Here is a 25,322-nt window from a genome sequence, read left to right on the forward strand (position 1 = left end):
TAATGCTACAAGTCTGCTAACGTCTGAAATTCAAAAAATCATGTAGAAACTATCCTCATTCATTATGTACAATTAACGTAAACTAACTGATGTGCTACCTGCTAACAAAAAAAAGTCAGTACTGTACATTCAACTTCAACTGAAGGCTTCTCAACTCTCAGGCGCACATCAGGAAACGTATACATCTTATTTACTATTTACTACTCGCAACATTAAAATATACACAAACACAACAATATTTGTGTTTGTTAAAAAATGACTCCCCCAATTGGACTATGATCGAAAAACAGAGGAAGAAAATAGCTTTTAGGGGCTCCGAACTTACTGTCTACAGTATAAAGACACTGCTTTGTATTTGTTCTGAGGAAGCGGACTGTGTTCCGCAAAACGAGTTATCATTGATAGTGTCTGATGAATAATAAAACTTTTGATTGAAATTGGCTTTGCCCCTTCCTTTGAAGTAAGCCATTTTTATTTTGCTATTTTTAGTCACATAGTATACTGTAGATGTACCATTCATCCACCACCACCTATTTTTTGGGGAGCCTTCTCCCTCCCAATTGACATTTTATTTACTACTCGCAACATTAAAATATACATAAACACAACAATATTTGTGTTTGTTAAAAAATGACGTCCCTAATTGGACTATGATCGAAAAACAGAGGAAGAAAATATGAAAAGTTTCAACCTGTTAGTATTTTTAGGAAACCATCCCCCAAGTTGTCTAAAGCTCAGATAATCTTGTTTTGAGAAAAAAAGCAAAAATCACTCTAATGGCTTTATAATCCATACCAGTCTCTTTACTAGGAGCAGTCTCAAATTAATCTAAAACATGCAATGATGACTCATCTAAATCATTAGTCAGAGTATGTCTCACTGTCTTATAAATTCTCCCCTTCGCTCCACAAGTCAGGGAGAGGGGCGAACACTACACAGACTTGATCGCACATGCAAAGCATTCTGCCTAAAATAGATCTCAATTTATTATCTACTATGTAGCTGTGCCAAAACGCAGGTACTAGTTAATTTCTCATGTGTCAATGGGACATATTTAGGCAAATTGTGCATTTTGTACACTTACCTACAAGACACAAAAGGGCCAAATCCACTTCACTTTTACTCTTAAGCTTTCTACTCAGTAAAGCTCGGGATTAAAATAGGATAGTAAGCTGAAGAGAGGGAAGCCTCAGGATCCTAATGAGGCTTCCCTCGGTGGTCTGATGGTACCCGTCGCAGAGCACGGCTCCTCTTTTTGCAACGTGGCCGCGCAGTAGCCGTGCATGCATAGTAGCACGGAGCCCGTGGCTCTGGCTTAGTAGTACACATGCATGGGCGTGCTCATGCATATACAGCAAGGCCACTCTGCAGGAAGAGGAGCTGCGTGGCACTGATATTATTAGCAACAATGCCTCGTCGCTAATATTCCGGGAAGCTACACTCAGCGACGGGGGGACATCAGAGCAGGGAGTGAAGCTTCAATAGGACCCTGAGGCCTCCCTCTCTTTAGGTAAGTATCTCATTTTGTACCCGAGCTTTGGCTCGGGTACACTTTAAGCCACAAGTAATCAGGAAAATAAATACTTAGAATATTATTAACAGTACCTTTTCACTTACTTTTTGGTACTGTTTCAATTGCAGATTGCTGAAAGGTTTTTTTGAATAGAAGGTGAAACGATATCTCCTAGTAGACAACTTAGGAGAAAAAGTGATTTGGATCAGGCCCAAAATGCTCTGAAACTTTTTAGGCTTGCAATAAGTTTAATTTTTTTATGGGTAGTGGAGCAACTCCTTGCAACTATTCAGAACCTATTCTTGTGTCAAAAATGGTACCAATTTATTTATGGCCAGCCACTCCCAGGTTTACACTATGCTTATTTGGCAATTTAGTTAGAGTTTAGGGTCCCTTCCAGAAGAATGGCCTCATTATGGCGGAACGATCCAGTACGGAACGCTCTGCATGCAAACTGTTTGTGGAAGCTAAAGTCCTCCTTTAATGTTAATTTGGTACATCTGTATTGAATGCAAGATGTGAATCCTGCCTATAAATTAGGCTCTGCACACTTATGATGTTAGTCATTCAGATGCAGCTTGGCTTGGGAAGTGCTGCCCCCTCTTCCCTGCTTTCTGGTATACAAGAAGAAACACAGTGGACTTGGAGCGCCTGTATTAGCAGTATTTCTTCTAAAAGACACTGTTCTATTGACCTAAAGAAGCAGGTAAGATCCATAAAACGCATCGTCAGTCATTTGTGTTCAGTAAATATATTTTTATAATCCATTCCTCACTCGAGGTAAGACCATTTATAATTCCAACAATTTACAAGAGTTTTATGCACACTAGGGTGTCCCCTCCTACCCATTGTAATATCTATCCTCTAGAAAGGGGCTATCCTAGGTTGCTCTATTTAAAGTATACCTGTGAGAAACAAAAGATTACAGCTATATACTTCCCTCAGCAGAAGAAAGCCTCTGGATAATCTATAGGCTTCCCCCATCCTCTTTCACCACACCGATACAACGCTGGGACCCTCAAAGCATATCGACAAGAGCTTGACGAATATGTTCTCGCTACCATACACTACCATCCGTTTATGAGCCGGCAACACTGCAAAGGCACAAGTATGGCCAGTGCCTGAGCAGTAGCATGAAGCCCCTCATGTGCAGCTTTTTTGCTCTATGCGCGATTGGCTTTGAGCAACACCTGTGCAGTGCGGCCGTGTGTGCCTAGATGGGAGCGCAGCTAAGAAGACGAAGCAGGTCCCGGTAAGCAACGGTGGGATGGATAAGCATCATCCAGAGGCTTCTCTATACTGAGGTAAGTATTTAACTTTTTTCCCCCCCACAGGTTTGCTAACAGGCTTTTTTTATCTATATGTTTAGAGCACTAGAGAAGAGGTTTTTCTTGTAGGGACCAAGAGCACCTAAACAAGAAGTAGAGAGAGATCAGGAGCCGAATGGTGCAGTATTGTTAGGTATAGGGGGGCGAAAGTATATTAGTATATATTATTATATACTCACAAAGGTAGGTTGCAGTTCCTGCAACCATTGTATAAGCCAGCAGGGAAATTACCACCCCCATTCAATGCTCCAGGTCCTGCTGGAGACTGGATGGTTGCTCTTCTGTAGTTCAATACACTTTCCAGAAAACTGTAAAGCTATTACCTTTCAAAGGGGGTCTGATTGATAGAAAGCTGGGGTGAAGGTGCCCAAAATATATGGGTGTTAAAACCTTAAAACATAACATGGAAATGAGAGGTAATCGCTTACTTCTACAGAAAATACAGACCCCAATTCAACTGGAAAAATAATGATTCAATACAGATCAATACAAAAAAATGCCTTAGCAGCATACGGAGTAGAGTTTAGGCGCCTCCTTATGCTGCTAAGGCATTTTTTGTATTGACCTGAGGAAGTGGGCCATGAACCGTGAAATGCATTGTCAATTTTTTCAATAAATATTTTTCCAGTTGAATTGATGTCTGTATATTCTGTAAAGGTAAGCGATTGCCTCTCATTTACACATTATGTTTTAAAGTTTTAGCACCCATATATTTTGGGCACCTCCTCACCATCCATCTAGAGCACTAGAGGGCTGCTGTAGAGGCTCACTGAGAAAACTCAGTTACTTGTTTGAACCACTTCTCCTGGTGGGCCTAGACCTGAAGCAAAGACCTTATATTGATTTACAAAGATCAGTCTGCAGGTTTCTTTTTTCTAGTTCCCCTGGTAATCTGTTTCGACAATAGCAATTTGGTCATTACTAGTTGCACTATAAAGCAGTCTTTTAAATAGATACACCCTTAGGCAGCCTCCAGCAATAACAATTAAATAATACAGCTATGTGATCTGATTTTAGCCTTGCAGGTCAAGGCAGTAAAGAAAGACCATATTTTCCTCTGTTTTCTGAGCAGAGAAATGAAAGTTGTTTCAATGCTAAGTGAATGTACACCAGTACAGACCTCGCAGCAAGGGCAACTGTACACAATATGCTAGTCATCTCCCCAAGGCCTTGCAGAACAGGGAGTGAATTGAATGACAGCTTGTCAGGCTGCCAGTCTGCAGGTGGATACATACTGGTAACAGTAGAGAGCAGCAAGTTGCGGCTCGTCCATGTTATTCCTCAGCCCCGGGCATTTCTTTGTTTATGACAGTTTCAATGACTTATGCCAGTGTGCTGTAGTAAAAACTGGCATCAGACTTCAGAAAGGGAGGTACCCATTCCTCATTTTTGTAATTATGAAACAGAATTTCAGCAATATTGACTTCAGGAGGACACCTACAATGTTGATTGTACCTGGAACAAAAAGACAGCCGGCACACTAAGAGAATACTTAGGAAAACATATGCCTATGAAGATAAACACAAACATGCCCACTTTAGAAAAATAATAGATTAATAAAGACCTCTCCCAACATAGAAGGAAGATTAGAAGTTCAGTGCTTTGCTGTAACAGGATACTTATTCTGAAACTATATCAGATGTCTCAAAACCTGCCATAGGCCTCTTTTTCACTATACACGTTTGTCATTGACGAGCCGTGAAGAAACGCAATCAATCGGTTTTCTGATTGTGATTCACCGTACAATCCAGATTACCTGTCTTGGAACAGCAGAGGGCAAAACCTGGGGTCTGGTCTATTCCAGCTGGATACAGCTGCTGTTCTGGGGATTACAATGTTTTTCTTTAATTACCTGGAACAAAAGAATCTTCCTTCAGCAGGCAACTCACACCTAAGTGTGAACTCTAGCCTGAAAAGCAGCATTTGGCTACTGGAGCCAGGAGCAACCCTGAACACAGGAGGAGGGTAGGCAGAGAGGAGCCACTAGGACCAGATATTAAATAGTTGTATTGTATGATTTTGACCTTTTTTAGGGATACTGTACTTATGATCTATATGAAAATGATATCATTTAATTGATGGTCTGGCCTAGTATCCTGATATTTTATTTATGACGCTGGCATAACCAGCAACCCAGGTGTTAAACTTCTCAGTAAGTGAATGTCACACACTATTCATGTCTGGTATTAATGTGTTCCAAATACTTTGGGATTTGTGAATTTGCTATTATTATTTGTGTGCAATGAACGTGGTTTGACATATAGAAATGTCATATTTTTGGGATTTAAGGTTACCTCCCAAAATAAGATAATGCATCAAACTCCAGCCCTGGGGCTGGCCCTGAGTTGAACCCTCAAGTGCTGGATCCTACATAAGGAACAAGCTGAAATTTAACCTCAGTCCTCCATTTTGAACACCACTGAACCTCGCAGAGGACCGTGAAGCTGGCTTCCTGAATTCTGAAACAAAGGAACTTTGAATTTCTTGGATTTCCACTCAAAGGACATACCTCTTCCAAAACTTTAAGTATTCTGTTTCTTTGGTTTTGACCCTTTTAGTTGACCTGTGGCCACTGTCTCTATAATTGTTACTTTTAATAATTTTCTGTATATATTAATTATTTATATCACATTTACAATAAAAGACTTTAGGTCATTTTTTTCCACTGCATACCTGCTTTCAGCATTGCAGAAATAATTCTAGCCTTTCTGAAGATTCACTACCTGAAGTATTGTATTGTTTTAAGTCAACAATGCAATAGATGCAAATTCTTCCAAGTTTATGCAAATTTAAACCCAGCTTTAAATGTATTGGTCCATTTTCAAACTGCATATACTTGCATAAAAATTTGCATAATGCCGTAAGAATTTGCATCTCTTTGATCATCCCAGATTTTAGTCATAATTTATCACGTGCAGTATTTTAAAATGTGCAGTCTTTTAGCAAAAATTTGAATTCTCATGAAAAATAGGGGGTATGTTAGCCCATAATTTACTGATTAGTTTAAGACCTGCCTGTACCTGTCAGTAAAGTCAATTTGTGTGCATTTTGTAGTTTTTAGTGGATTTCCTATTCAGTTCCTATTCCGGTTTTAGTGGAATTCCTATTCAGGCTGTGTAATAGAGAAGAATAATAGAAATAAAACTCCAAATATTTATTGGAATTTATTTTATAGGGGATGCCTATACATATACTTTGCATAGGCTACCATCAAATACACCTTCCCCCTAAATAAAAACATCTTCCTAAGACTATCCTAAGTTATGGAAGACAATTAAAGACTATTATCATTTACCACTGAAATATAACATGTTTTACTGCAATTTCTGCATTTACCGCACTTTTTACTGCACATTTTATCATTTTCAGAAATACAGAAAAATCTTTCAGAATTGCCCCAGAAAACCCTGGAAAACATCGCATAAGTATTTTACTGACAAAAAATATTTATTGCACATAGCTACCAGAATTGAGGCCATAGTGTACGTAAAGACACATGCCTCTATTAAACTCCACTAAGTGAATCCAACAGTTGGCCGCTGAGCAGTATAATTCTCTGAGGCCCCATGCGAGTGCGCATGGTTAAACTGGTCATGGGTGGATCCAAAAAGTATCAATAACAAGTATAATCTTTTATTCCTCTTATGTGAACCTAGGCTACATTCTGCACTGTTCAACCCACCACCACCCCTTTATATGCTTTATAAACTATACATATAGGAATTCCTTCATAGTAACTGGTTGATATAAAATGGCAATATTTAGTGTAAAAGATTACTGCAATAAAATTATTTAAGCTGACCAACTGCTGCAAAGGAGGGGGGGGGGGGGGGCGTGCTTGCTATGGGGGGGGGGGGATGGAGGAGTACCACAATGAGCACACTTGCTATGGGGGAGGGAGGAGTTTGAGATTGTGATACTCGCTACACTTTGCTATGGGTGGGTGGGGGTTCCAGCCATACTTGCTGGGGGAGAAGAGTACATCAGGCACAAGCCTGGGCTATATATACATAGCCTTACTTCTCTCTCACTCTCCCTTAGTTTGGAGTTTGGTGTTAACCCCTCTGCTTGTGACACCTGGTGATGCCACTGGGTGTGCTTTAAAAACATGGATTTGTATGTTTAGTTTACAGCGTACAAACCATAGATAGGTTAATGAGGTCTGCTATATAAACAACAAGAATGTAAGATAAAACTGTGCACAACAACGGTATGATGCAAAATATACATGACACATTTAGGAAAGAGTGCAATGAGTGAACATAGAGATCTTACCTGAGGAAATGTTGGAGGGTTGCAATAGATTTGCTGTGTTGGAGACTGGGACCAGTACATCCTCTGCTCCTTCTCTTGCTGCCGCATTACCAAAGACTGGGGCTTCAGCTTCATATCTGAGCCCAACTACAAAGGAAAGACAATTTTATAAGTAAGGATTTATTTTATAGGATTGCTGTATCCCTGTGATGGCCAAACCCAGCCTTCAATAAGGTTGTAGGCCGTGATTGGTGACACTTTCTTCTGCTCATGGAGAAGAATATCCAGCTGAACAGATGGGCTCAGGTGGTCTGTGAACGTTCCTCTACGCAAGGTATGTCCAACTCCAGTCCTCAAGGCCTGAGATCCTCACACATTTTTGGCACAGCTCAAATTCATTGATGGGACTGAATCAGGAAAGGTGTGGAGACTAGAACACATTTCTTCATTTGTCAGTCCATCCTAAAATCTAGCCTGGATATTGCCTTAAGGACTGGCGTTGGAGAACCCGCCCCTAATTTGCCCACACATATCTCATGGTAGCCACACATGGTTTGATAAAAGCAGTCAATATGACTTTTGAGTGAGTATTTTGATTAAAAGTAAATGTAATTACTGGGATGGAATAAGTGGTTTTGGTGAGCTTTCAGCCAATCTTTAGGAAACATAGACAATTTTTGTTTTTAAATTCAGTCATTTTATCGTAAAAGAAAATGGATGCTTGGAAAATGGATCAAATGAAACAAGATGTGTGAGGATACCATTAGGGCAGTCACATGTGCAGCTATGGTTGGCTGAATGTTTGAGGCTAGGTTCACAGTGGTCAGTTACATAATGCATGCGTCAATGAGTGTGAACAGCTATGGAGACTGGAAATAGACTTTAATGCAAAGCCTGAATGCAGCGAGTTAGAATAACGGAATCTGTTACAATGCAGTACTGTGAACAGGCCCAAGAACTATATGGGCAGTGAGTTGACATGCAGAATTATTCTGCAACACAACTGAGCACTGTGAACTAGGCCTAATTTAGTGCAGTGGAGGGAGTAGGGAGAAGCCGTGAAAATAAACTGCTAGCATAAGTTTAGCAGAGGGTAAGCAACAGTTAGTGGACAGAACATTTAGACTACATTCACAGTGCCAAGGCGTGTTGCTACACAACGCAGCTAAAATGCAAAGCAAAGTAGCAAGTAATGTGGTTGGGGTGGCATGCAATGTAACAGAGGCATAACAATCAAAATTGCACCATAGATGTGTGCCATTTGTGTCGCATATTTGAAAGTATAAAGCCCCGCCTTTTTAAAAGCAGATGTGCACATGTGCAATGGCTATAACCTAGTGCGACGCAGCGCAAAAATTCAAACATGCAAGCATTACCATAGACTAACATTGAGCCTATCAACGCATATATTTGCATAAACGCAGGACAGGATCTGCATTTTTTTGACTTGCCCCGTTGACGTGCATCGCACCGCATCCATTGTGAATGTCGCATTGACTTTTCATTGCTGTGCGATATTCTCAGTTAAAAAAGCTCCATTATGATGCAACGTAACTGAGCACTGTGAACATAGCCTAAACCTCCTTAACCACTTGAGGACCCACCCTTTACCCCCCCTTAAGGACCAGCGCTGTGCTGAGTGATCTGTGCTGGGTGGGCTCTGCAGCCCCCAGCACAGATCATGTAGCAGGCAGAGAGATCAGATCACCCCCCTTTTTTCCCCACTAGGGGGATGATGTGCTGGGGGGGTCCGATCTCTCATGCCTGCATGTGGCTGGCGGGGGGGGCAGCTCAAAGCCCCCCTCCGCGGCGAAATTCCCCCCTCCCTCTCCTACCTGCTCCCCCCCCCCCCCCGGAGATCAGGGCTGCACAGGACGCTATCCGTCCTGTGCAGCCAGTGACGGGACGTCCCCTGTCACATGGCGGCGATCCCCGGCCGCTGATTGGCCGGGGATCGCCGATCTGCCTTACGGCGCTGCTGCGCAGCAGCGCCGTACAAATGTAAACAAAGCGGATTATTTCCGCTTGTGTTTACATTTAGCCTGCGAGCCGCCATCGGCGGCCCGCAGGCTATTCACGGAGCCCCCCGCCGTGAATTGACAGGAAGCAGCCGCTCGCCCGAGCGGCTGCTTCCTGATTAATCAGCCTGCAGCTGGCGACGCAATACTGCGTCGCTGGTCCTGCAGCTGCCACTTTGCCGACGCGCGGTATGAGTGCGCGGTCGGCAAGTGGTTAATTAGTTAGCCTATTAGTGTCTGCTTGGATAAAACAATTCCCTATTAACAGAGCCGGGACAAGGTCCTCCAGCACCCATGGCTGAGACACCAAAGTGCGCCCCTCCATCCCTGCCACCCCAGCCGTCACACACTGATTGCTATTACACTAAGAGACGCCACAGGGCCCACAACCTCCCCAACACCTTAATATCTAGTTATCTGGCTTGCAGTCACTGCCATGTATCCCCTTTTCTTATTTCTTTCTGCTTCAAACACAATTAGGAATGACAGCTGAATGAATTCTGCGCCCCCTCCTACACTGCGCCCTGAGGCTGGAGCCTCTCCAGCCTATGCCTCGGCCCGGCCCTGCCTATTAATCCTCTAATGTCTAGTACTTACATAAGCAGGTTTATGCATGCTTATGAATAAAAGTTATTCCGCCAAAATGTACTATTCCTTTCATGCAGAGCTTTGACTGCCAGAAACTGGAGCCATGTTTCCATCCAATTGTATTAAACTTTCTTGTCTTATCATATATTATTAGCAAACTTGCAATGAAGAATTGGTAGAGTACAGCACTGTGTATTTTAAAGTGAACCTTAAGTGACACGTGACATTATGAGATAGACATGTGTATGCACAGTTGCAAGCATACATATACCTAGACTGTGTTGTGGTTTTATTTTTCTGCCTGAAAGAGTGAACCATTCAGCTATGCAACTGACAGTAGTTTCTCTCCAGTCAGGACCTAGTTGTACTATAGTGTAACCCTCACTGATAAGGAATTACAGCCATAAAACTCTTCCCTGGTAGATAATAGCTACTGACTGCAGGGGCTATATATAAAAAGGTCAATAGTTCATATATTTTAGCTCTCTCAGACAGGGAATGACTGTGTCATTGAGTAGAGGCAAAACATTTTTTAAGTTTTTAAACAAAACATGGGAATAGGAGGACAGACAGAATTGTTTATCTCAGCAGTTTATTATCACGTAAGGTTCACTGTAAGTCCATAATACTACTGAGAAAAAGATGCACATGTGACTTATTTTGTGGTATATTGTTCATGCCCAGATTACCAAGGTGTGTTAACGTGACGGCCAGAGATGAAATAGACATCCAGCATGAAGCTTGGAAGCATGCAAAGATGAGGAGTCAGAGCATGTGGTAGGCATGGATAGATTGGATTGAATCACAAACACAAGCCAGTAGCCAGGCTGTACAATCACTCTGTTTTAGTTGCAGGACTGGATTTTATACCGATGATACTACGGGTTCCTGCCTTGGGGCATACATTATTGGACATGAACATTTTCCTTAGCAAACATTCAAACATCTGTTGGTATTTGAATTCTGTCGTAAACTTGTACTGCAGGTGTGTGATATTCTGGACTTTAAAGCTGGACTCCAGCCTCAAATATTGCAAAATATATACAAACCTCCAATTTAACACAATCTATATTCAAAACTGATATTGTTGATCTTGCCCTGAATGCTAGTATCCTGATTGTCAGATAATCTTTTCCAGGCTTCCTCACTGATGCCCATCTACCTCTCTTGCTGCATGTCATGTCACGTCACTCGCGTTTTGGGGAGAGAGGGAGATGGATAGGAGAGACAAAGCCTAAAGAGTACCTGCCTATAGATAATTATAACTCTTAAAGAGAACCAGAGATGAAGCACCCTCATGTATTTTATTACATTTATCAGTGGGAACATGACAGTAAACACCTACCCTGCTTTTAGTTTTATTCTTCTCAGTCTAATCTATCTGTTATCAACTGTGATAAGAATCCACCGACTATTCAGTCGAGGTTTGACCTGGAATCATTGTAGCTGAGTCACTCTCTTCTGTGGAGTCTTTTCAAGCCCAAGCCTTCCCCCTCCTGGCTCAAATTTCATGCTTTACATACTGAGAGCTGTGATGAGATGGGGGGGGGGGGGGGGGGGGGGCTGCTGCTGCAGGAAAAATCTCTGTCTAACAGACAAGTGTGGCTGTGTGATCTGTGTGCTCTGTCTGTGCAGCCAGTCATCATTATTATCTACTGTATGCAGTTTCATTACTATGAGAGACACTTCCTACAGGCAGCCACAAAGCATACCAGAATATGAAGTTGAAAGCACACAGATGAAAGCCTACAGCAGCCCTTCTTGTCTATAGTCTCATATAGCCTAGACAGCACATCCAGAACACCTCATAACCTGGAAACAGAAGGAATATGAGCCGGCGGCCATATTGGATATTTCCTGGAGCAATAATGGATAAAAAGCACTCAAAAAGGCACACCAGAGTGGCGAAATTATCGGGTAGAGCATTTATTCTTTACAAGCTATCAACTGATATGTTTATTTTGTGTGAATCGTTCATCTCTGGTTCCCTACTCTTAAGGGCAAGTGTGTACTGGGGAGGGGCGACAGAGAGTGGGTACATTGGGGAGAAGTTTTCATTCCAGGGGGCCCCATGACAATTTTACAGGGGGGCCTCATGGGTTGATGTTACGCCCCTGAGATTTTGTTATATCTAAGAAATGACTTATTAGGCATTATTGTATTACTACCTGTGTTGTGTATCTTATTGCTTATTACCTGTATTGTTGTATCTATTGCCTATTACCTGTATTGTGTCACCCCTGTTCTCATTGTCTGTAATCCTATGTAATGTACAGTGCTGTGTAATATGTTGGTGCTATATAAATCCAATAAATAATAATAATAACGGGCGGGCATGAATACACTTGTTATAGAGAGGAACTGTCTGTGCTAATTTTGGGGGTGGGGTATGGCTACACACATTATAGGGGAGACATGGGTGGAACTTATTACTTTTCATATGCTGATGTTTTTATAGCTGAAATGGCTGAACTCATTACAGGGGAGATATAGTTGCACTTGCAGAGGAGACATCAGTGCAGTTATTAAGGAGGAGGCAACACTGATTACAGGGGAAGCATGCCTGCAGTCACTTATTGGTAGGGCATAATAGCTGCACTTGCTTTGGAGGCACATGTTTTCATTCGTTATAGGAGAGAATCAGTGGTTTTCCTATGTGGTAGACATGACTGCACTTATAGTAGTATAGAGTTTACTGCACTGTTTGTGGGGGTGGAAGCACAATAACATGATGGTTGCACTTGATGGGTGAGAACATTGTGGATGTGCTGTCTATGGCTGGTACATGACATGATCACAGTACCGTACTTGTTATATAGAGTACACATAGGGAGGCATTACTTCTGCTGGGCAGTGATGGGGAGCGGTATCGAGGGGGCTCCATTGCAATATTTGCACTGGAGCCCATGGTGTTTTAGCTGCACCTTGGACCAGCAGAACACTCTGCATTTTATTAGAGAGAGCCACAGGTGCTTTAGGGCAACCTTGTGCTTTTATTATACAGATGCCACAAGGTAAAGTTACACTTTTGGTTTGAGTTCTGCTTTAAAGCAGCTGGGACAGCCATACTATCCTAGGAAATAAAACACATATATAAATAAATAAATACTTGTTCTACTTACTTAAAATATGTATTGTATTGTCCATGTTTTGATTTCAGTGAATCTTATATACTAAATAAAGAGAAAACTATTCCAGGTATTTTCCATATCTACTGCCTGTGACTGAAGCCAATCCTGATGTAATTTCCTCCCTTACTCTTTTTTTTTCTCCTGTCTTAAATGGTGTATGTATGTATTGCCAGCCCTCCTTCCCACCGAGTTCTGTACTAGATAGTACACGGTCATATCTAGCTTGCTTTGTGAACACGTGAGCACAGCATAGATTGTATTTCAGCAGCTTCTGCAGAAGGGTGAGGTGTATTTCCCTTCTCAGCCTCGTGTCACACTTAACTGCCCTCAGCCAATCAGTGAGGAGCAGGAATTTGGGAGGGGAAATAACAAGCTTCCCTCTCCCTGGCAATGTACCTGAATAGAGGCAGGCTGATTGAGATAAGATTCATTGCAGCAGACACATTTATGATTATATTGGAATGCTTGTAATGCAGGGACAGAATGTAGGTTACATAATAAACACAGAGCAGTGGGTAAATGAATTCAATTTTACGGCTGACTACCCTGCTTTAAGAAACAAAAACTAGTAGCATAACAACGTTTGCAAGATACACTGTCTCTTTTTAAATGTGGTCTTATCTGTAGTAGGTTCTATTAGGGCTGCACTTACTAGTACATAATATATTGTGCTACAAGGATTTATATTAAGGTTTGGTACATTTTCCTGCATGTCTAGGTTTAAATCAATCCATGCCATTCCACACAGTCACCTCCTGCTCACCAGAGAAAGAACCCTTAATACTTGCCCCAAGAGATGCAGAAATACCAGAATCGCCATCTATCCACCAGCAGAGTCCAAAGCTAGCTGATATAAAGCACAAAAGAGTTTTATATGAAGTCACATAAAGAGAAATTAACATGAAAGAATAACAGACAAGGGTTCTAGTTCAGAAACATCTTCCAACACCACACAGTTGAAACATGGAGGAAGCAATTTTACAGAACAATGAAATACAACATTTTAGGCTGAGCATTGTCATGTACAAGTATTTTTTAAGCTCAGAGCAAAGGCAAGGCCAAGGCTGTCTTCCATTCAACTTTACTTACCAGTCCCCACTCTCATGATGCATCCTGTTTTAGCACTACACATCTGCAGGGGCGGTTGTTCCATGAAGCAACATGAATAATTTGCTTCAGGGCGGCAACATTTAGAGGGCAGCAAGAGGTGCCTCCCCTCTTCAAATACCTCTCTCCTCGCACTCTCCATCTCCCCCCCCCCCCCCAGATGCGCGGCGCTGCTCACTCAACGGTTTTCAGCTTTCCAGCGATGCATCTCCTATCGCCCATCCAGCATCCTGTATCCATGGCTACCGCGGTGCCTCATGTGACCTGTCATGTGCTGCCGGGTCACATGAGGTGCAGCTGTAGTCGGAGAGGAAGCAGAACTTCACGTGTGGCCAGTGATCCCATCACTAATTTGCTGAGAGTGGGCCAGCATGGAGGAGATGCTGTCTTGGAGGAAGCAGAGGTAGGTAAACATAGTGCCAGTGCCTGCAATGCACAGCCCGATGTATCTACCCTCTCTGGTCTGGCTTTGCACTGACATGTTGGGGGGCATCCTCGCAATGTGTTGCTTCAGGTGGCAAAAAGACTAGAACCGGCCCTGCACATCTGTGGAAGACAGAAGTACCCTCCCCCTTGATGTCTTATTTGATGTCTGCACCAATGCCGAGTCAAATGAGAGAGAGGATAAACAAGGATAATGTAAACCCTCAACTCCACTACTCCAACTGTTTTGCAAAGATTGATGGATTCCAGAACTTGTGTTTAGCCCTGATGGGTTCCAGGATTTGTGTTTAGCCCTGATGGGTTCCAGGATTTGTGTTTAGCCCTAGCAAGGCTGCAATAGATTTTCTTTGTTGAATACCAATATTAGCACATACGGTATGTTTTAAAAATATACAGACATAAGTAAACAACTTTTTCTCATCACAAATTACTTGTGATCATGAGTCTATATTCGTGAATCAAAACCCGCCGACTTTAGCCGTTAATAGCAAAGCCCCCTTACATGCTAGAAACACCAACTTTGCAAGATATGTTAAGAAGAACAGTGGGAACAAGAGGAAAACATTTTTTTCAAAAAGACCTTATAGAGAGAGAGAGAATCGATTTTAATGTTTCAAAGGAAAAAAGTATACATTTAAATTCGGTAAATGACATTTAATGAAGCAAACCTAACTGGAGTGTAAATTTACATATATCAAAAGAAAGAGCAATTCATTTTATGACGGAGTTTCCAGCGCAGTGCGTACGGACCTCCTGGTAAACCACTCTGAAGCCGCAACGCTTTGGCCAGGGATTTTTTTTATGTTCAGAGGGTGGGAAATAAAAAAACACCACATGGAGTCCCCTCTCCCGAGCGTTTTTAACCCCTTGTCCCCATGCAGGCTGGGATAGCCAGAATGCGGAGCTTCGGCCGAGTCGAGCTCCGCACCCTGAGCTTTACCAGCCCGCAAAAGTCCATGGTATGGGGGGGCTCTGGGGGAGGGGTGGCCAAGCCTTCCCCTCCCCCGGAGCCCTTGTCCAATCCATGGAGGAGGTGGGTTCGCCGACAGGGGCTCATAGTGGCATCTGGGACCCTAGATGCCTGCCCCCCTCCCATGAGAAATGAGTATAGGGGTACAAAGTACCCCTTACCCATTTACATAAACCACAAGAAAAGTCCCCTCCTTGGCGGTAACCCCGTGTGTGACACGGGGTAAGCCGCCGGAGGGTGCCGCTCAGGCCCTGCTGGGCCGATTTACATAATTTTTTTTTTCAAACACGCAGCTAGCACTTTGCTAGCTGCGTGTTTGCTCTGATCGCCGCTGCCGATGCGCCGATACCCGCCGCGGAAACAGCCCCCCCCCCCCTGCATACCCCTTGCGCAGCCTGGCCAATCGCCGCCAGGCTGCACTATGGGGTGGATCGGGACTCCCTGTGACGTCACGATGTCCGTGACATTGTGATGTCACTCCATTCGTCGCCATGGCGACGGGGGAAGCCCTCAAGGAAATCCCGTTCAGAACAGGATTTCCTTATGGGCAAGCGGCGCCGGCGGCAATCGGAGGGGACGGGCGGACGCCGCGGGGAGGGGGCGCTAGGCTAGCTACATGCTAAAAAAAAAAATGGCGAAAAAAACCCTCCCACGGCTGCGCAGCCGCGGGAATTATACCGCCAGGGGGGTTAACCAGAAATACTTACCTATAACTTAAAAATGTTCCCACGCCAATATCCTCAGAAAAGGTCCCACGCCAATATCCTCTATCTTGCAACCTTCTGTTACATGTTCATTGCAGATCTCCGCCGGCCACAGCCACACACCACCGCTCCCAGTCCCCGCCGACAGCTCTGCTATACTAAGTATAGCAGAGCTCAAAGCATCTTTGAATTGGGCTCCAAGGCTCCCCATTGGTCTATTTACAGACCAATGGGGAGCCTTGGAACCAAATTAAAAGATGCTTTAGCTCTGCCATACTAAGTATAGCAGAGCTTCATCTCACTCTCTGTCCTCCGCGGCTCCCAGCTCTGCTCTCCTCCCCGCCCACCGCACCTATAGCACTCATCTATGCTGTCACCCTGGAGCACCCATAGCACATCGCACATTTGGTGTTTCTAGCATGTAAGGGGGTTTTGCTATTAACCGCTAAAATCGGCGGGTTTTTAATCACGAACACCGACTTGTGCTTCGTGATTACATGCGGTTATTCGACTCAAAACTGCACTCGAGCCGGATATCCGTTTCTCCTCATGATCGTGATCATGAGTCAATTTGTAAGTGGGCAGAGTCAAATTCGTGATCACTCGAATCCGTGATTGGGGGTATCTGAGAGCTGCTGCAGTGCTTCCCTTCTGCCTAATACAGAAATCACCTATTGCTGCTAAAGGGCGAAGAGTCATAGTAAGTGTCTCTCTGACTATTTTTCATTCTGGAATCTGGACACCTGATTTACATGCTCGTTTAGTTTCAATGGCTAAAAGTATTAGAGGCAGAGAATTAGTAAGACAGCCAGGTAACTGGTTTTATTTAAAGTGTAGCCAAGGCGATATGTGACATGATGAGATAAACAGGTGTATGTAGAGGGCAAAACATATTATTAACCAGAGACAACAAAACATCCAATCTGCTTAGTAAATATTTAAATATACAAAAAATAAATAAAAAATGAGATATCTAAAAAGGTCATTTTTAGATGTGTATCTCATCAGTTTATTTTCACCTCAGGTTCACTTTAAGAGGAAATTAATATGGCAGCCTCCATATTCTTCTCAGTTCAGGTGTCCTTTAATCCCCTTGGCGGTATGAAAAATACCGCCAGGGGGCAGCGCAGCAGTTTTTTCTTATTTTTTTTTTTTTAATCATGTAGCGAGCCCAGGGTTCGCTACATGATAGCCGCTGCTCAGCGGCATCCCCCCAGCCCCGCCGATCGCCTCCGGCGATAGGCGATCAGGAAATCCCGTTCAAAGAACGGGATCTCCTGGAGGGCTTCCCCCGTCGCCATGGCGACGGGGCGGGATGACGTCACCGACGTCAGGCCGTCATTGGGAGACCCGATCCACCCCTTGGCGCTGCCTGGCACTGATTGGCCAGGCAGCGCAGGGGTCTGGGGGGGGGGCCGCGCGCCGCACCGGATAGCGGCGATCGGGCGCGCGGTGGCGGCGATCGGGGTGCTGGCGCAGCTAGCAAAGTGCTAGCTGCGTCCAGCAAAAAAAAAATTATTTAAATTGGCCCAGCAGGGCCTGAGCGGCACCCTCCGGCGGCTTACCCCGTGTCACACACGGGGTTACCGCTAAGGAGGTTAAGTGCGAATCTATCACCATTATGAGAATAACACTATAACTTTGAGATTCCAATGCAACTTGCACGTATCCACAACAAATGACATAAAACAACAGTTTCTTCTCATTTATTAAATGTTCTATACCAATAAAACCTGTGAGTAACATCAAAGGATAAACCTCACCATTATCTGTGATCCTTCATCATGACTGGAGTTGTATGGCAGATTATTGCACCATGTTGTCTCAGAGGATATATCAGGGATGTGAGTTGCGAAGGTTTCTGTATCTTCAGGACAAGAAGGTCCACATACACTGTCAAAGCCGTCTATTCCCTCTATGCCTTTGAATGTTTTATCCCCAAGTGTCAGAGAATTCAGTGTTTCAGGGAACACATCAGTGAACTGTCTTTTGTAAGGATGGAATTGGTGTTTTCCTTTGACGTATTTTCCATAGGAGTTTTCAGTAGGGTCATCACAACTGTATCTCCTGTAGCCCTCATTGGGAGATGCTTTGCTTGGGAAGTTAATTGGAATATGTTCTTGGGGGGATAGAGAAAGGTCAGGACTCATAGATGACTCTGAGCTTTTCCTTTCAGGCTGACTGTCAGAATCATGGTTTTGGCCTCCGTAACTGTCCTAAAATAATAAGATATATTCAGATTAGTATAAGCTTGCATCAACATTGCATACTGTTGGCCCAAAACCTCAAGTTTGGCTTGAATATTGTTCATTTGATATAAATCATATAAGTCTTAGGCTTAACACACACCATACAATCTTGGTTGTTCAATCTTACCACTTTCATGTAGTATAAAGGCTTATCCAATCAATCATTCAATGTATTTTCAATCTGTTGGCCCTTATACTACATATATTTGGTAGATCTGTACAACCAAGATTGTATGGTGTGTGTTGAGCTTTAGTCTGGGGTGCCATGACAGCAGAACTTTTACTTTGCCCGCTTTTTAAGCCATGTTTCTACTGCATGTACATTTTTTGTGTTTTTGCGTAGCAAGATTTTGCATGCAAACACATGTAGTGGGAAGTTAATTGGCTTGTTTCAAATATATGTGGCTTTTCTTTAGTAAGCTGCATGTTTAGATGAATCAGTAGATAAGTTAATAGGATATGGGCATAAGAATATAGAGGAGCTCATAACCAAAGAATATGGCTACCCTCGCCTGTATGATAAGTTGACCACCACTAAGCAACCACCTTTTTCCCCATTGAATTTAATTGCCAGCACAATTGCAGAAAAAAAAAGTTTAATTTGACTGTTTATATGGATGAAGGCTTTTGATGATAGCGAAGGTGGACATTAAAGCGGATCCGAGATGAAGAACTAACTATAACAAGTAACTTGTCTATATATATCTTATCTAAAGTTAAGATAGTTTACACAACATATCTATCTGCAAACAGCTTTAATAGAATATGATTATTTCTTCCTGTGTTACAATGACAGCAGCCATGTTGTTTGTAAACATTACACAGAGGCAGGCTTATCTGCACCATCAGCACTCAGACTGAAAAAACCATATTCCCCCTTCTCCCCTCTGCCTTTGAAAACTCTGGCTAGTAATACCTCCCTCTCCTCCTGCCCAGACTGAGCTCCCATGAGCCCTTGCCAGGGGCAAATCCAGGATTTTCAAGGGGGGGATTCCTGATAGGTCTCTTTTGGCAAGCCGCACACTACCGCGCATGCATTTGCCCACAAAATCCAGATGATGCACAGCATTTCTCTACAAAATACACACAATGCGCAGTGTTTCCCTACAAAATACACATGATGCAGTAGTGTTTCGCCAAAATATATATAATGTGGCAGTGATTAAGTAGCCAGATAACCCCCCTTTATTATGGATAACGAAATTACCCCACCCCTCTTTAGTATAGGTGACCAGATGACCCCCATTTATCACACAGGTAGCCAGATGAGCCCCCCCCCCCCCCCCAGTTAGGATAAGTAACCACATGATCCCCATTTATAGTATATAGCCAGATAACGCCCCGTTCAGTACATTCCCCCTTGCATTTCGCCAGATCCCCCTTGTATATATAGCCAGTGTATATAGTCAGATCCCCTGTATATGTATATATAGCCAGAGATCCCCCCCTGTATATACCCATATACCCACTGTATGTAGCCAGATGCCTCCCCCTGCATATAGCCAGTGTATAAAGCCAGATCCCCCTGCATACAGCCAGTGTATATATATAATCGTAATGTGGGCAGCAGCCATCAGAAAATCGCAATGTGGGCAGCAGTGACCAGAAAATCGTAATGTGGGCAGCAGACACCTGAAAATTGTAATGTGGGCAGCAGACACCTGAAAATCGTAATGCGGGCAGCAGACACCTGAAAATCGCAATGTGGGCAGCAGGCACCAGAAAATCGCAATGTGGGCAGCAGTGACCAGAAAATCGTAATGTGGGCAGCAGACACCTGAAAATCGTAATGTGGGCAGCAGACACCTGAAAATCGTAATGTGGGCAGCAGACACCTGAAAATCGTAATGCGGGCAGCAGACACCTGAAAATCGCAATGTGGGCAGCAGTGACCAGAAAATCGTAATGTGGGCAGCAGTCACATGAAAATCGTAATGTGGGCAGCAGACACCTGAAAATCGTAATGTGGGCAGCAGACACCTGAAAATCGTAATGTGGGCAGCAGACACCTGAAAATCGTAATGTGGGCAGCAGACACCTGAAAATCGCAATGTGGGCAGCAGTCACCTGAAAATCGTAATGTGGGCAGCAGTTACCTGAAAATCGTAATGTGGGCAGCAGACACCTGAAAATCGCAATGTGGGCAGCAGTGACCAGAAAATCGCAATGTGGGCAGCAGGCACCAGAAAATCGCAATGTGGGCAGCAGTGACCAGAAAATCGTAATGTGGGCAGCAGACACCTGAAAATCGTAATGTGGGCAGCAGACACCTGAAAATCATAATGTGGGCAGCAGGTACCAGAAAATCGTAATGTGGGCAGCAGACACCTGAAAATCAGAATGTGGGCAGCAGAAACTAGAAACTAGAAAGAAGTCTCCTCCTCTCCCGGCATCTGGCGTGCAGCTCCCCAAGTCCTCCTGCAGCAGCACATCTCCCGTGCAGACAGGCAGAGTGCAGGGCTATGACAAGATGGCTCCCGAAGCCCTGTACTGGAGACACAAATAGTCTCCAGAGCAGGGCTTCGGCAGCCATCTTGCCGTAGCCCTACTCTGCCTCCGGGAGACTGCGGGGAAGAAGTAGTATATCTGGCTGGGGGGTCCCTCAATCGAGAGGGTGACAGCACTCCCCCCCACATGGCTGGCGGGCCCCGGGCCCCCCTGCTGCGCACACACATGAGCAGGCGGCAGCTGCACTATATTCAGTGGCTGCCGCTGCTCAGATTCCGGAGGCACTTCCGGTCTAGGTGCGGGGGGTGGTTCCAGACACCCGGAACACCCCCTTGCGTGCGCGCCAGCTTGCTACTGCCAAGGCTCTCTGAAAAACTGTGGGTGAGGCTTTTTTTAATTAGAGTATTAAAACAAAAACAAAAAAGTATTTGGCTTGAGGAATGCCTTATAAACAATAGGAAAGGAACACAATTATGCAATGAGTAAAAGTTCATCTCGGATCCACTTTAACCTCCGTCGGCCTCTAATTGGGTCAAATGTTTGAACAAAGCCATGACGAGGTACAAACTTACCTATCTTAATTGTAACTGCTCCTCTAAAATTGATCAGACTTGGAAAAGGTGGATTGATTATTTGGCCTCGCATGATGTTCTGGACAGCTCTGTAGTATGACAGGATAACTGTTTGACGTGGTTTACATCACTATAGGTGGTCACATTGTTTGGCAACACCATCAGGTTCTAAGGGCTCTTTCTTCTGCTTGCCCATTGAACTGATCTAATGGGTGGGGGAAGGGGGTTGGGAAAGGCCGGGATGTTCTGTTATGTTGTTATACTTGAAAACTCAAAATTCAACTTTTAAAAAAGGTGGCCATTAATGATACAATCCCATGGACAGTCGATCTTCTAAAATCATTGTTATGATCCATCAGAAACACTCGGGCGTGCCCACTAACTCATGTAAACTCGTTAACCCGCTAACCTGCATCAATCCGAAAAACTGGGACAAATGAGGAAGAAAGAGAGACAGAGGGATTTAGTTCTCAAAGAGGCACTGTACCTCCAAAAAAGGGACAGGTGGCAGCTATGGTACAGCTGTGACAGGAAACAACAAGGTCCTGACTTCTAGAATCTCATCATGCTGTATGCCACTAGCACCAGGCTTGGTTCTTGGGCCATTGTTCCAGTAATGTGCACCCCTGTAATATGAGTTCCCAAACAGTGATGTATCTTAGTTAGGCGTTTTCAGGTGAGTTGAGTCATGCTGGATTCTTGGCCAACCGTTTTCTGTTCCTCCAGGTAATTGGGCTATAATTAAAATGTAACACCACTTTTGCTGACAGAGAGCAATCCTCACCAGATCAGCTACGGTATATAGGCTGCAAGCATTTTACCAGTCTGTATAACACAAACATACATACTGTGTTCTGGAGCTTGCCTTGTATTGCAGAGCAATAATTTCCTAGCAATCAGTCATAAGAGAGGAAATAATTATGAGAAAATCGGGACATTCCAAGCATGCCCACAGATGTGTCCCTGTCCCTGACATCCACACATGTGTGCTCCTTCCTTCCCTATTCCAATACTGTTTTTTGTGCTAATCCAGATGTACTAAGAAGCCAGAATCTTTTTCCTAATTTGCATACACTTCTGTGGACACCATCGTCCAATGACACAAAGAGCTGAGAATGTTCGGTAGTCCAAACCATATGCTGTTACCATGGTTTAAAAAAAAGTATAGTTTTTAACAGAATTAGAAACTTCCAGCAGTTGCAGACAGATATACAAAGTATAATTTTAACGGCAGCAAATTACAAAATCATTCATGTAGCACTGATAAGATGTATCAATTTTTTTATGGATGTGATGTTCAAAAAAATGGGAAATTTGAGTGCTGGAGGAGCGGTGAAAGTTTGGGCGCTCCCTAGGCGCCCATGTCAATTTCGGCTACAAAGAGAAATTTGTACCTGCTGTAAAGGGATATTTTGGTGAATCTGGGGTCAAAATTGCTTTTTATAGCCGCAATTAACATGGGTGCCTATAGGATGCTTTCACGGCACCCGATAGTTTACATAAATAGCAGCAAAGGCGGCACAGATGTTGTCAGGTTTGCAGTGTTGGGGAGGGCAGGATTAGACATGAGGAGAGGGTCAGTTAGGGGTAAGCATTGGTGGGGGGATCAGTTAGGGTTAGGCATTGATGGGGGACAGGGCCGGGCCGAGGCATAGGCTGGAGAGGCTCCAGCCTCAGGGTGCAGTGTAGGAGCAGGTGCACAATTCATTCAGCTGTCATTCCTAAATGTGTTTGAAGCAGAAAGAAATAAGAAAAGGGGATACATAGCAGTGACTGCAGCCAGATAACTAGATATTAAGGTGTTGGGGAGGTTGTGGGCCCTGTGGCACCTCTTAGTCTAATAGCAATCAGTGTGTGACGGCTGGGGTGGCAGGGATGGAGGGGCGCACTTTGGTGTCCCAGCCTTGGGTGCTGGAGGACCTTGTCCCGCCTCTGATGGGGGAAGAACCTGTGTGGGACTAGGGATAGGTTTAGTGTTAGCAAAATATTGATAACATTTACAGATATTTTACTATCGGAATTACCACTGCCCAATAGTAGAATATTTTACCAATAGTCGATATTCTACTAGCGCCTATTTCCAGCACCTAATTTCCCCAGCGCCCTTCTTGCATGCACGCTGTAGAGTCGGTAAAAAATGGAATGTTCCTGTGTAGTGCGCGATAATATTACTTCCATCCTTCTAAAATGCTTCTTTTCTTTTTTTTTTTTTAACCCCAAAGCAGTGCTGCATTCCTTAATGTATTCTGATTTGCCTTATCTTGTATCACGTATAATATATTTATACAGATATGTATATCCCACTTCATCTGCAACTTGAAGCAAACAGAAAAAACACCCCTTTTCCTAGAAGTGCGGGTCGTCTTCCAGCCAAGAGGCTCCTAAGGCAGTGTATGTACTATCTTTGAATAAATTAAAATATGGCTTCCAGTTTATGATCAGTTTTACACAGAAATCTCACAATCTTGTACGTTATGAATCTAATCGAGAATTAGGTTGCAAAATTATTGCACTTAAAGAGAAACTGACATTTTACAACTAATCGGCAGTGAAATAGCCAGTCCGCTATTTGGTTTATTGCAAAGCAGGAGCAGAAAGCATGACCAGTATCTGCGTTAGTCTGAGACCATAGAAGAGAAAAGAAACACGACTACCACTAGAAATAGACATCAGATGTAGATTCAACCAGAACATGCCCACCAACACACTGCCTCCCAGAGCAGAATCATCCACCAGGCAACCTAGGCAGTTGCTTGGGACCTAGTGGGTGTCAAGCTGCAACCTTCTTTGACCTCTCGCTTGCTGAAGCAGTGAACAGAAAAATTACTTCCAACTATTGATTTAATTTCAGATACAGCACTATAGTATACTTTATGTGCTTGTATGACAATTTCTGATAAAGTAAACTTTTGATATAGTAAACTACTTTGCCCTGTCCCTTGGAGTTTACTGTAAAGTCATTCTACTGTATAAGAATAGCTATAGAGCTGCCTGATCTCACCAAAAAAGCTAAATAAAAGCAAAGAATATTCCTCCATGTGAAGGTCAACTTTCAGCCAGGAGGTGCCTTAGGCTGTGCATACTGTATACATGTACTATGCATTCCACTTCAGAAGTCGTCTTCCAGATAATGCTCCATATCAATGTTATGTGTTTCAGCTAGACTGAAGGTTCTAGCAGAGGTCAGTTAAATAATATTTGTGTCTATCTATCTATCTATCTATCTATCTATCTATCTATCTATCTATCTATCTATCCATCTATCTATCTATTCATACATTTAATAGGTGTTTGGCTACTTCTTCCTCCTCTTGAACCTCTTTCTAACTGAATTCCTTTCTTGTTTCTGCCGTCATTTCAAGATATTCCTAGTGTTTACAACACCCGTCTTAGTGAGGTATATAGAGCATATATGAGGAAAAAATCTAATAAAAAATAATTCCAGATATCTTTATTTGTGTTCCAACCCCACTGCTACATGATATCAGCACAGATCTGCACAGTTTCTGTCTGGGAGGGACTTAATTCGTCTCCAGTGCTCAAGATTTCTTCCATTTGTGTTGCCTTCTGAGTGTTTCTTCCGAGTGTTGCCTATCTCATTATGACTATAGCGGTGCTCATTGACTCATTTTGGTGCCGACAATTGCCGGACCTCAAATTGGAAAAAAAGATAATTCGGCCACCGGCAATAGCTGGTGCCCAAATTACGTGTTGCAACAACTTGGGAATGTTGAGCCCAACAGTACAGACAAATAATTGTACTGCAGTCTGAGGATATGAACTGAAAAAGGCCATTCATCCCTTATTGGAAATTGATTCACTAACCGCCATAAATATTGCCATACATGGACATCACACAATTGAGTGTTTGCAACTGTACAAATATGCACACTGTAGCACACAAGGGGGTTGATTCACTAACTGCCATTAATATTGTCGTGCACAGACAGCAGAGGGCAATATTACTGGATTCACTATAGCAGAGTACGCTTGTGT

The 25,322-nt window shown here is 43.4% G+C and overlaps 1 protein-coding gene across 2 annotated transcripts in view; it reads right to left on the reverse strand.

Annotated features, from left to right (window-relative positions):
- The window catches only part of FOXN1 (forkhead box N1), a 358,297-nt gene that overhangs the window by 33,004 nt on the left and 299,971 nt on the right, over positions 1-25,322 (reverse strand). For both annotated transcript variants that reach the window (XM_068270164.1, XM_068270163.1), the window contains exons 7-8: positions 17,821-18,273; positions 7,117-7,242 (exon numbers count right to left, since the gene is read on the reverse strand). In XM_068270164.1, coding sequence (XP_068126265.1) covers positions 7,117-7,242; positions 17,821-18,273 — 579 coding nt within the window. The remainder of the gene's footprint in view (positions 1-7,116; positions 7,243-17,820; positions 18,274-25,322) is intronic.

Source organism: Hyperolius riggenbachi, chromosome 2, assembly GCF_040937935.1.
Source record: "Hyperolius riggenbachi isolate aHypRig1 chromosome 2, aHypRig1.pri, whole genome shotgun sequence".
Classification (NCBI taxonomy): Eukaryota; Metazoa; Chordata; class Amphibia; order Anura; family Hyperoliidae; genus Hyperolius; species Hyperolius riggenbachi.